Genomic DNA, 13,088 nt, shown 5'->3' on the forward strand with positions numbered 1-13,088 from the left:
ACTAGACATGCCTTTACAGGTTATATTTACAATGCACATTTACATTTCATAGAGTCATTGAGTTTTACAGCACAGAAACAGGCCCTTCGGCCCAACACGCCTGCGCTGACCATCAAGAACCCATCCTAATTCCATTTCCCCGCACTTGGCCCGTAGCCTTGTATGTTATGGCGTTTCAAGTGTTCATCTAAATACTTCTTGAATGTCGTGAGGATTCCTGCCTCTACCACACCTTCAGGCAGTGTGTTCCAGATTCCAACCATCCTCTGGGTGAAGAAATTTCTCCTCAACTCCCCTCTAAACCTTCTGCCCCTTGTCTTAAATCTATGCCCGCTAGTTATTGACCTCTCCGCTAAGGGAAAAAGTTTCTTCCTATCTATCCTATTAATGCCCCTCATAATTTTGTATACCTCAATCAGGTCCCCCCTCAGCCTTCTCCGCTCCAAGGAAAACAACTCCAGTCTATCCAGTCTGTCTTCATAACTGAAATGCTCCAGCCCAGGCAACATTTCATGTCAAACCTTCTCTGGTGCATACAGCTGCAGGTATTTTACATGAGTTCCAGCCTCTCAGCAAACTATGGAGGGAGGACTTTACACAATGGTCCTACGCCATTGAGCCTTTGTGGCAGCTGCCCTAAGCTTTAGCAGCCCCTCAGCACGTAGTGCTGGATCTTGGAACGTGCCAGTCGTCAACACTCGGTCGTCAACAGCTCTTTGCACTGATTATTTTTTTCCCCCAAAATTTACTTTATTCATAAAAATTTGTAATATATTACAAAACAGTTCAAATTTGACAGTTCGATACAGAACATGAGTTGCCTCACAACTCTTTCTATTCCATTTTACCTGCAATGTATATTTGCATTAGACAGCAAAAACATCTTTGGTGCATATAGCCCGAAGGGTTTTCCACAGGTTCCAGCCCCTTGGTGTACTATGGCGGGAGGACCTTACACAGTGGCCTTTCCCCATTGAGCCTTTGCCGCGGCTGCCCCAAGCTTTAGTGCGTCCCTCAGCACGTAGTCCTGGACCTTGGAATGTGCCAGTCTGCAACACTTGGTCGTGGACAACTCTATGCGCTGGAAGACCAGCAAGTTTCGGGCAGACCAAAGAGCATCTTTCACCGAGTTGATGGTCCTACAGCAGCAGTTGATGTTTATCTCGGTATACGTCCCTGGGAACAGACCATAGAACACAGACTCCTGTGTGACAGAGCTGCTCGGAATGAGCAGAAGGAGGTGGGCAACAGTCTCTTCCCCACTACAGCCACCTTGAGGGCAGCGTGCGGAGGCGGTGAGATTCCGGGTGTGCAGGAAGGATCTGACGGGAAGGGCCCTTCTCACCACCAGCCAAGCTACATCTTGGTGCTTGTTTGAAAGTTCTGGTGATGAGGCATTCTGCCAAATGATTTTGACAGTCTGCTCGGGGTACCATTTGACAGGATCCACCATCTCTTTTTCCCGTAGGGTCTTGAGGACATTCCATGCAGGCCACTGCCTGATGGATTGGTGGTCAAAGGTATGGCACGGTCCAACTGGATGAAGTGTTCTGCGGCAATGTGGCCAGACCTATCCTTCGCAACACCGGGGACAGATAGAACCTCAGCACGTAGTGACACTTGGTGTTTGCGTACTGGGGTTCTAATGCACAGCTTGATGCAGCCACACATCAGGATGAGGGCGACGTTTTGGGTTCGTTTTTCTCCCTTTATCCAGAGGTTTGAAAATCATGTCCCTCCGGACACGGTCCATTTTGGATCTCCAGATAAAGCGGAAAATGGCACGGGTGACCGTCACAGCGCAGGAGTGGGGTATGCACCAGTCCTGCACCACGTACAGCAACAACATGAGCGCCTCGCACCTGATGACCAGGTTCTTACCCGCAATGGAGAGAGAACACTGCTTCCACATGCTCAGTTTATGGTGTACCATGGCTACTCATTCCTTCCAGGTTTTGGCGCACCTCCCGGCTCCTCCAAACCATATCCCCAGCACCTTCAGGTAGTCTGACTTGACGGTGAAGGGGACAAAGGATCTGTCAGCCCAGTTCCTAAAGAATATGGCCTCGCTCTTGCCATGATTTACCTTGGCTCCCGAGGCCAGTTTGAACTGGTTGCAAATGCTCATCAGCCTGCGAACGGACGGTGGATCCGAGCAGAAGACGGTGACGTCGTCCATGTACAGGGAGGCTTTGACCTGAGTGCCTCCACTGCCTGGGATTGTCACTCCTCTTATGCCCGCATCCTTCCGAATGGATTCAGCAAAAGGTTCGATACAGCAAACAAACAAGACAGGAGAGAGAGAACAGCCCTGCCTGACTCCTGATTTGATCAGGAAACCTTCTGATTCGCACCCATTGATTGAGATGGCGCTACTGATGTTTGTGTAGAGCAGTTGGATCCAATTGTGGATTTCCTCCGCAAACCCCATCTGGAGAGCACATCCATCATGTATGTGTGCGACATCCTGTCAAAAGCCTTCGCCTAGTCCAAAATGATGAGGGAAGTGTACACCTCCCTATTCCATTCATAGGCGATCGTATCCTGAGTGGCGCAAGACTATCAGAGATCTTTCTGCTGGGTACAATGCAGGTCTGGTCAGGGTGAATCACCAACTCCAGGGCAGAATTGACCCGACTGGTGATGACTTTGGACAGAATCTTGTAGTCTACATTAAGCAGTGAGATGGGCTGCCAATTTCTGATTTCCGCCCTCTCCTCCTGTAGATGAGGGTGATGATGCCTTTCCTCATGGATTCTGACATGCTGCTGACCAGAAGCATACTCTCGTACACTTCCAGCAGGTCTCGGCCAATCCAGTTCCACAGAGCTGAATACAACTCAACCAGTAAGCCGTCACTTCCGGGAGTTTTATCTTTGTCAGCTCGTCCAGAGTTAGTGGTTTGTACAGCGGCTCTTGCATGCTGTCATCTATGACCTCCATCATAAATGACAGGAAGCACTGGGAGACCGTGCTGTCCGTGGGCTTCATGTCGTACAGCCCGGCATAAAAGGATTTGCTGATCCTTAGTATGTCAGACTGCGAAGTTGTTACCAAACCATCCTCTTCCTTGAGGCTGCTGATCACAGAGCTCTCTCTGTGTACCTTTTGGAAGAAGAAACGCGAGCACATCTCATCCTGCTCAATGGAGCGGACTCTGGACCGGAAGATGATTTTGGAGGCCTCCATGGCAAAGAGCTAGGCCTGCTAGCTCTTCACCTCTTGGAGATCCTCCTTGACCTCGACTCCCATCGATTGCAGCCAGAGCAGATTTTGCATTCTTTTCTGGAGTCAGGACATTTCCCTCTGTCTCTCTCTCACCCTCTAAACACCTTTGAGGATAAAAAAACCTCTTAATGTTTGCATTGATCGCTTCCCACCAGTGCACCAGAGACTCAAAGAGGAGTTTCATAGTTCTCCAACCTTTGTAATCCCTTTTGAGTCCCTCAATGTACTCTGGGGTTAGCAGTGTAACATTCAGTTTCCATGTCTCCCTGCCAACCCGCTGGTCGTCCTGTAAGTGACAGTTGGCCAGTAAGATGCAGTGGTCAGAGAACAGCTTGACGTCGGTGGATCTGACCGTGAAAGCACAGGACACAAACAGGAAGTCAATTCTGGAACGGGCAGACCTGTCGGGTCTTGACCAGGTGTATCTACCCTGTGCTCCGTCTGCAGGTTTGCTGAAGACGTCGTGCAGCTTGGCGTCTTTCACTGTTTCCATTAGGAATCTGGATGTAGCATCCAGTTTGATGTCGTTACTGTTGGATCGTCCAGCTGTGTAATGATGCAGTTGAAGTCACCACCTAGAATAACCGGCTTGGATGTCACCAGCAGCAGTGGGAGCTGTTGGAGAACGGTCAGCCACGTCCTGATTGGACCAGGGCATACATGTTGATTAACCGGAGTGGAGCATTGTTGTACACTACGTCTGCTACAAGGTGATGAAGTTGCCTCCCCGCAGCAGAATACCCAGGCCAGAGGAACGGGAATCATTTCTCCCTGACCAGATCAATGGCCTGTAGGACCACCATTGCGACTATTGCCTGTAAGTGCTGAGGTGCGGTATCCCACACTCCTGCAGAAACAGTAGGTTGGCTTTGACCTTGGCGAGGTAATCCAATGTCGAAACACATTGCGTAGTGGATTTAACGCTACGCCGTTAATAGAAGCAATCTTTATACCCATTTAAAACTGAATGTTCCTTACCACACCAGGTATTTTTACTAGTGCCAATCCTTGGGTATTTTCCTTATACCGATAGTGTGCACAAGCTGTTGCATATGCGTTGAGCTCAGAAAACCCTTCTGGTCACTCACGGGGGGGTTTGTTCCACTGGGGTGACATCAGGGGGATCTTGTAGGCAGCAAGGTTTGGATTGTCCTCTGCTGGTGGTGGCTTTCCCCTCTGTTCCTCCTCGAGGAGGTTTCTGCTCCCGCCTTCCCGGAGCGTGCGTGCTCTGGATGCTTCGCTGGTCTCGGTCTCCTGCAGCTGGGATGCGGTGGGCATCTCGCTGGGTTCAGCGCTTTGGGGTTGAGGCACACTGGACCCATCGCTGCTTCCAGTGCAATTGAGCTGGGGGGGCTTCCTCTTCCAGACCCTTTGCGTTCTGCCGCTCCTTTTGCATGTGCCGTCTTTCTGGCCTTTCCTCGTCCGATGAGGAGCAGCTGTTGTAGTCTATCTCAGACGGCAGCCTCCTCTTGCCACTGGTTTGGGTGGTGACCTGTTCCTTTTTTTGGGGCTTCCTCTTTGTGGTTTTCCTTTTGACCACTTGCCACTCATCCGATTGTCCCACTGCTGCCTCCTCCTGCATGGATCCTGTGTGTCGAGGAGGAGTTTCCAGGCACAGGGTAGGTGTTGAGTTGCTGGTTGCAGCTGCCTCCCCTTTCCTTTCCTTCTCAGATGGATTTTCCTCGCTGCGGGGAGGGTTGCTGGTCTCCTTGACAGGGGGTCCTTGACCTTGAAGCTGCTGCCGGCCACCTCAATGCACCTAGCAAGGAAGGTGAACACATTGACAACAGTGACATGGGAGTTGTAGAGGTGGATTGTCATCACCTGGTTGTGTTGCGATGGCAGCGTGAAGAGGGGCTCCATTGTGAGGATAGACAACGGCGCCTGGTTTCCTCTCTCCTTGAATACCTTCAGGAACTTGATGCATCCCGCTACATTCTTGAAAGTTACGTCGAAATGGGGAAGATGTCCGCAGCTAGGAATCCACAGCATTCGATCAGAATTTTCTTAATGAAGAAGGCACGGCCAATGGGTACACCTCCTTTGCTATCTTTCACCGCCACCCTAACGGTGTTCGCACCCCCTGGCCTGGTGCTCTGGTGCTCATTGCAGCCATTTTTTGCTTGAAGCTTTACTGGGACGGTAGTAAAACCTCAACCAAGAGGAGAACAACAACCACAGTAAATCTCCAATCCCATAAGGCGAAATGCCATACAAATGGCGCTGAAACCCCCCCAAAAACAAAAAAAAAGCACGAAAACAGAACCTGCAGGAGCAAAGGCCACTGATCATGGTCTCTCCCCTACCAGGTAGCTTTTTTTCCCAAAAATACACTTTATTCATTAAAATCTGTAAAAAATATGTTCAAAACAGCACCAAGTTAACATTCCAGAAAGTGCAAAGGAAATCCGTTTTCTTCAATACAGGAGTGAGTTGCCTCACAACCCTTCCATTCCATTCTATTCCATTTTACATGCCATGTACATTTTACAGCAAACCCATATTTGGTGTATACAGCCCGAGGGGATTACATACATTCCAGGCAGTGTGTAAACTATTAGCATTCACCATCAACCACCCTCTCGCCACAGACTCTAGGTCAATCAAAAAGGAATTTGACACAAGGGAGACAGTCAAGTTTTGGAGGCAGTGCAGCGAAGAACTTTGAGGCTGATCCCTAGTATTCATGCTCTGAGTTATAAGGAAAGACTGGTAAACCATGGGCTTTTCAGCATGGAGTGGACGCATATGTGAAGTAATGTTATAGAGGTATCCAAGTTAGTTAAAGTTATGAAAAAGATAAATCCAGAATATTACCTTTATTTAAGTTGTGAGAGTAGACCAGGAGGATACAGGTTGAAATGACTAAAAAGCAACTTTAGGACCAATGTAGGTCTTTTTGATGCAAGCAATGATCAACTGATGGAATGGACTCGAGGATGGAGCAGTGGAGGCAAAATTCTTTAAGAAACTATATGTGTGCCATATCTAAGACTGCCTATTTCCATCTCTGTAATATTGCCTGACTTTGCTCCTGCCTTAGCTCATCTGCTGTTGAAACTCTCATCCGTGCATTTGTTACCTGTAGACTTGACTATTCCAACACACTCTTGGGAGCCCTCCCACAAACTTGAGGTCACCCAAATCTCTGCTCCCCATGTTCTTACTCGCACCAAGTCCCATTCATCCCTTACTCCCCTACTTGCTGACCTACTTTGGCTCCCAGTCAAGCAATGCCTTGTTTTTAAAATTCTCATCTTTGTTTTCAAATCCCTCCATGGCCCTACCCCTTATCTCAGTAATAGCCTCCAGGCTCACAACACTCCTAGATATCTGCACACATCAAAATCTGGCCCTGATTTTAATTGCTCCACCATTGGTAGCAATGCCTTCAGTGGCCTAGACCCTATACTCTGGAATTCCCTCCCCAAACCTTTCCACCTTTCTTTCCATTTTAAGACACTTCTTTGCCCAAGCTTTTGGCCATCTGCCCGAACATCACCTTATATGGCTCAGTGTCAAATTTTGCTTTATAATGCTCCTGTGCTTTGGGACATTTTATTACAGTAAAGGCACTATTTAAATACAGGTTGCTGTTGATGCTGGGATGGAATGGGTGGAGTGCTTTTGGATGGACAAAGTAAGATGGACTGAATTTGCCTCTATTTATCTTGTGATAAGTAAAGTCATGTAAGTTACTAAGTTTAAAAAATGATTAGGCAATTTTCTTAAGGTTTGGCATTATATTTATAATATCTACAACAGTGACATTTGCACAGATGTGAATGGAAGAAGCTGAATGACTTAGGTACGAGCACAGGTAGCACTCTTACCTCTAAGTGAGAGGATTCTGGGTTTAAGTCCCACTCCTGGACTTAAGCACAAAAATCAAAGCTGACACTCCTGTGCAGTACTGAGGGAGTGTTCCACTGTTGCAGATGCTGTCTTTTGGATGAGATGTTAAACTGAACCTCTGTCGGCCTTCTCAGGTGGATGCAAATTAATCCATGGCACAATTCTGCAAAACAGCAGGGTCGCCGGTGTCTTGGCCAATGTTTGTTGCTCAATCAACATCACAAAAACAGATAATCTGCTCAGTATCACATGGCTGTTTGTGTGAGCTTGCTGTGCACAAATTGGCTGCTGCTTCCTACATCACAACAGTGACCACCATTAAAAAGTACTTCATTTGCTGTGAAGCGCTTTGAGACGTCCAGTAGTCCTGAAAGGTCTATAAAATGGAATTGTTGTGACTCCTGAACAGTCAGGTTGGGCTGAGACCTGAGCAGTGGAAGAAGCACGTGACGGGACTGTGTCGCTTATGCGCATGTCAGTAAAGTTGTTGTTGTAGAGGCTGGCCGAGCGCGGAGGCAAGATGGCGGTGGTGATGGCGGCGCGTAGCTGGGGCTGAGGGAGTGGAGGTCATTTAAATCCCTCTTCTTGCTTACATAAACCGTAGCAGAATGGAGGCGGGAGGGTTTGGGGAGGGGCTCTTCGAGGGAAAAGAAATTCATATCATCGGCTCGGAGCTGGTGGAAAACTACACGGTGAGAGACATCTTGTTTGGGTATCGGTGGGTTCTGGGACACGGGGGAAACTGCAGGATGTGTGGCCTGAGGAGAGGGCTCTAGTTCCTGATTATTATCTGGTGATCCCCTAGGGCTGCAAGATTGTGTGTGGTGCCTTTTAATATGTATTGAGAGTGGCGGCTGGAGAGGAATCTGCTGCTCCATCACTTCCTACGTCCAACGGAGTCGCCCTCCCTTGATGTGGAGGGATCTGAATCTGTTGACATTGGGACATTGTCATCCAATTTTAATCTGTAAGGGCCATAATTGGCCATTACTACATCCAAGATAGATCTAAAAGCTGTATGGCGTGGCGATGTTACTAATATGATATTACGCTTGAACAACCACCCTCTCTTCATATAGACTTGTGTGAACACATTTATAACAGCACAAATAAGGGATGTAGGTAGCAAACTCTGTATTCTTTAACATTTAGGCTACCTCGATGGACTAAAATGTTTTCTTCAGATCTTCCTGCGACTTATGCTTCCTTAAGAAACGCTGTCGTGTACCAGAACGAGAACAGATTTTTTCGCATTGAAAAGTATCGTTATTAGACCAGACTAACTGCACCCTTCAAGGATAGGATGCAGCCCATTTTCCTCTACCATTCATTGTCTGACAATTAGATCAGAATGCTGACTTCTCTGTAGGCTTTATCGGTGTCTTTCTAATTAATTTGGATGCATCCAGCAGTGATGGGTTTCTACTGAATGTTGTTTCCTCTGTCTGTTGAGAGGTGCCCAGTTTTGTTCGTAACTCATCCGTAGTGTGTTGAATAATTTGATTGACTTCTTTGCCTGAGAATTGGCTCCTGTCACCTATATTTAGTGTTTAGGGTAGCAAGTGGCTAAGTCATAGAAATTTGTAAGGTCCCAGGTTTGATGTTCAGCCTCTGCTGAGTTAGATGGTCTCAACTAGAGTGATGGTAGGGTTGCTACAATTGTCAGAAGTCCTCTTGGATTAGGGAGGGGAAGAGGAAGCTATGGTTCTAATTCCTGATTATCTAGTGACCCCCTAGGATTGAAAGATTGTGTGTCTGTTACTTGAGTGAGGATAGAATTGGTTGAGGTCGCCCCTATGTTTGAATAATTGCTGACATTCTGTCAAGGCTCACGTATGACTCATGGGTGAAGTAAAGGGGAGTGCCTTCAGCCCGATAACCCACTGACAGATCTGTGTTCCTCCAATTCTGTCCTTTTGTGCATCCCAGATTTTCTTTGCCCCTCCCTTATCTTTGGAATTCCCTCCATAAACCTTTCTGCCTCTCTACCCCTGTTTCCTTTTAAATGCTTCTTAAGACCTGCCTCTTTGACCAGGCTTTTGGTCACCTCCTTTTATCTCCTTGCGTGGCTTGATGTCAAATTTTGCCTGATAAGGCTCCTGTGAAGTGCACTGGGACATGGTACTACATTGGAAGCTTTATATAAATGCATGTTGTTCCCAGGGAAACTATATAAGGTTAGAATAAGATGAACAAAAGTCCTGGCGTGATCAGTATAGTTGACCAACACATAGGGAGGGAATAAAAACAGAAAATGCTGGAAATACTCAGGTCTGTGACTTTTCATCTTTCCTCAAGTATTTCCAGTGTTTTTCTGTTTTTATTTGTGATGAGGTGGGCAGTGACATGTGCCAATGCCTCTGCCAATACTGCTCTCACTGGCTGACAGAGCTGTTGAGCACTCTGTTCACTTGTCTTCACTTTAAGGAAAAAAAAATCCTGAGGATTGAGAACTTTGTATTTTACATTTGATCAAATTTTTTCCCCTTACCAAATCTTTCTTGATCCAGAAGTTAATGAAAAATTTATGAAGTTCAAAGCATTGGTGTAGATTAGCTAGCCAGTAGGTCAAGCAAAAGCTGTAAAAAGATGTAAAGATTCAAATCTGGCAAGAAATGACACGAGTAGAAATGGAAGTATTAGTCCATTAGTATTGTTTGCAATCTTTTGAGGTCAATACTGAAAAGTACTAATGTCAGTTTAATTATAAACTATTATATGCTTGAACAAACAATAGTAATTGCTGGGCTTTTACCTAAATTAAAGTTGAACATTACTGGATCCTATCAGTTCTGAAGATTAAGGCTTATTTGATCTTACATTTTCAGTTGAAACTATATCTTGGAAATGCACTATGTCCTTACATCATTTTAAGTTTTGTAGGTACTCGGGCAGGTTTCTGTAACTTATGATTTCAGAACACCGGAAGCCATAATTTCCTGGTTTTGGTTTCAGCTGATCTTTTGTTATTTCTGTGTCTTATATGTTAAGGTTTGTTTAGAGAATAGTTATTTGGTATTGGGGGAGCAAGAAAGAATAAAAACTCAAGTTTAATTTCCTATATCCAGTCCTATTGAAGGGGAAAAAACTTCAATGGTTAAACTAACTTTTAAACTTACGACAGAGCTGACTTTGCAGAGTGAAATCAAAATTTATACATAGCAATTTTATAATAGTCAAAGAAGTCATTGGTGAGTGACTCCCTCTTCCCCCCCCCCCCCCCCCCCCCACAATATTTTGGATTTTCTACATCTATTTTTCATAGTACAGAGCACTTGTTGAGATATAGATTATTGCACATTTATGGAGCTTCTGGTAAAATCTGTTTTACTGCATAAATATTCAGTAATCCGTATCTGAGTGTTCAGAACAAGAAAGCTCTTAACATTGACTTTTGCAATAAATCCAACATATCATAGATTTCATGTCTTGAAATAAGAGTTAAAACATTAGCATTTAGTTGATGCCCAATCTGGTAACTGTGATCAGGAAAACTGGAATGTGTCCTTTAAGATTCTTTTTGGGCTGCTTTTCTGTTTGATTTCCAGTATAGTATGGTTAGTTATTACTTGAGCTGAATCTTGTTACCTTCCAAAGTCCCAACAGTCAACGTTTCAAGCAGGATTTCCTGGATATTGATCAGAGGTGGGCTCCCTTGCCTGATTTCTTGCTACCATGGGTCACTGAGGCGATTGTATCATCCCAATGCCTGGCTTGGCTGAGATCAGCTGATTCTGTATAGACAGTGGGTTGAATCTGGCATCTTCCTTGTCTGTATGGATCAAATGTTCACTGAGCCTTTGGGGAAGATACATTGTCATTCTAAACTTGTTTGAAGTTCTGAGAAGATCATTTGTATAGCTGGTTTGAAAATATTAAAATGAATACAGATGTGAATTAAGTATTTCAAATAGCGTTCTGAATAATCTAAAGGGTTGTATTTTTGCCTATGTAACATAATTTTGATTAAATTGTATCTCCTAGGTTCACCAACAAAAAATGAATAGTTACAAAGTGAATAGTATTGAACTTTAATGCATTGAATATCTCTGACTTATTTTAATGACTGAATTTAGTGGTTAGCTAACTTGTGCTTTTAGACTTGCGACAGACCTGACTTAGCAGCATGAAATATGTGGTAGGTGGCCTCTTTGCAATGTGGCGGTTTCTTTATCATCAGTTCAATGTTTGAACAATTGTGACGGGCAGTTTAAAATTATTCATTGATCAGGAGTTGTTTGCCTTTTCCAATGCTTGAAAGCAGCTTACAGGTTTCTAAATGCAAAATTGCTTGGCCAGCCTGTATGGATCAGAATGATTGACTTTCCCAGTTGCAGGCCAAAAACATGTCAGCTTTGGGCGTGATAAGTCTGATTTACTTTGCTGCTGTAGGTGTGGATGCCTCTTCTGACAATGCATAGCATGATATGTTTTGTTAACCTCTGGCTGATGTCAACACCAAAGTCAAGTGGGGTGGCATTTGCAGACTAGTTGAACCAGGATTTCTGCACACTGAAAAGGGGGAAAACCAGCTAGTTTGCAAATATTTGAGCACAGCCCAGTTAATCACTTGAGCATTATCTACACTGACTTGTTGGCAAAAATATTTGTGATTAGATTTCTGTTTGAGTGGAATTTGTCAGTGAGTTGATTATTTACTGCACTTTCTGGTTTATTTAATGTATTTTTTTTTCTGTTTAAAGGTCCTGTATTTGGGTCAGGTGTTGTATAAGCAGTTTGATATATTTCATCTTAAATCAGAGTTTCAGTAAATTTTCTCTGCACAGCACTGTGGCAAAAAAAGTGCAGTAAAGTCACCAGCCCCCACCCAAATCTTGAATGTGTAAATACTGCATAATGGTACAGTATTTAATTAAATGTGTAGTATTGGTCACATGCTTGTAAATGGGTGGGGAAGGTGTTCAAGTGATGTGTTCAGCTGGAGTAGTAGAAATCTTGTCTGCGCATTGATCTTCCTTTATTTCACCAAGTAGTATAGATGGAAAGGCCAAAGCTAGCTTAAAGTGTAGGTATCCATGATGTAATAATGCTTCCTTTAAAAAAAAAATTCATTCTTGGAATGTGGTGTTGCTGGCAACACCAGCACTTATTGCCTATCCCTGAGATGGTGGCCTTCTTGAACCGCTGCAGTCTTGTGTGCTGAACAAAGCCCCACAGTGCTGTCGGGTAGGGAATTCCAGGATTTTGATATGACTATATGCTTCCAAGTAAAGATTGTGTGTTACTTGGAGGTGGTGATGTTCCTATTCACTGCCTGTCCTGGTCCTTTTTTGGGTGGTAGAAGTTCCGGGTTTGGGAGATGCTGTTGACAAAGCCTTGACGAGTCGCTGCAGTGCATCTTGGTGATGGTACACAATGTAGCTTATTGTACTGATGTTGGAGGAAGTGAATGTTTAAATAGTGGATTGGGCACCATGTTATTGTTTAGGATTTATTGTTTGTTTGGGTATAGGTTGAAAGGTTTTTATTTTTTAGCATCAGAAGTACTTGTTGCAAATTTACGTTGACGTAATTCTTTTTCCCATCCTATTGAACCATTACTCTCCTGAAAGTGAGTTAGTGATTTTAAAAGGTAATATCTTGATATACTTTGGGTTATGCATTACAAGGTCTGCATTTTAGCAGCTGGCAAAGCATCAAATGTGTGTATCCCTTCCTTACTTATTTAAATCGCTGCTGCGAATCAGTAGCTGTCACTAATGAAAGCCTATAACTTTCTTAGGTGTATATCATAGAAGTGAAAGTTGGGAATCATCAATGGACAGTTAAACACCGCTACAGTGATTTTCATGAGCTACATGAAAAGGCAAGTTTTTGCATATTGTAAAACACTGCTGTTTTACTAAGATTCTTTGTAGTCACTAAATGCTAGATGCATGGCACCCTCAGCCAAATTTTCTGCAAAGCAGGTTATGCTGTGAAGTCTGATATGCAAGTCACAATTTTTCATGTGACTTTTCTGTAGGAATGCATTTCAAATTGAC

At 44.6% G+C, this 13,088-nt stretch overlaps 1 protein-coding gene across 9 annotated transcripts in view; it reads left to right on the top strand.

The window, feature by feature from the left end:
• Positions 1 to 7,591: 7,591 nt before the first annotated feature.
• Positions 7,592 to 13,088, top strand: part of nisch (nischarin) — a 71,409-nt gene continuing 65,912 nt past the window's right edge. For 8 of the 9 annotated variants that reach the window (XR_010976988.1, XM_068051899.1, XM_068051901.1 and 5 more), the window contains exons 1-2: positions 7,592 to 7,775; positions 12,827 to 12,910. Coding sequence is in view for 8 of the 9 variants with exons in the window: in XM_068051899.1 (XP_067908000.1) it covers positions 7,692 to 7,775; positions 12,827 to 12,910 (168 nt within the window). In the remaining variant the exon portion in view is untranslated. The remainder of the gene's footprint in view (positions 7,776 to 12,826; positions 12,911 to 13,088) is intronic. The other variant, XM_068051900.1, reaches the window with a different exon arrangement.

Source organism: Heterodontus francisci, chromosome 19 (genome assembly GCF_036365525.1).
Source record: "Heterodontus francisci isolate sHetFra1 chromosome 19, sHetFra1.hap1, whole genome shotgun sequence".
Lineage (NCBI taxonomy): Eukaryota > Metazoa > Chordata > Chondrichthyes > Heterodontiformes > Heterodontidae > Heterodontus > Heterodontus francisci.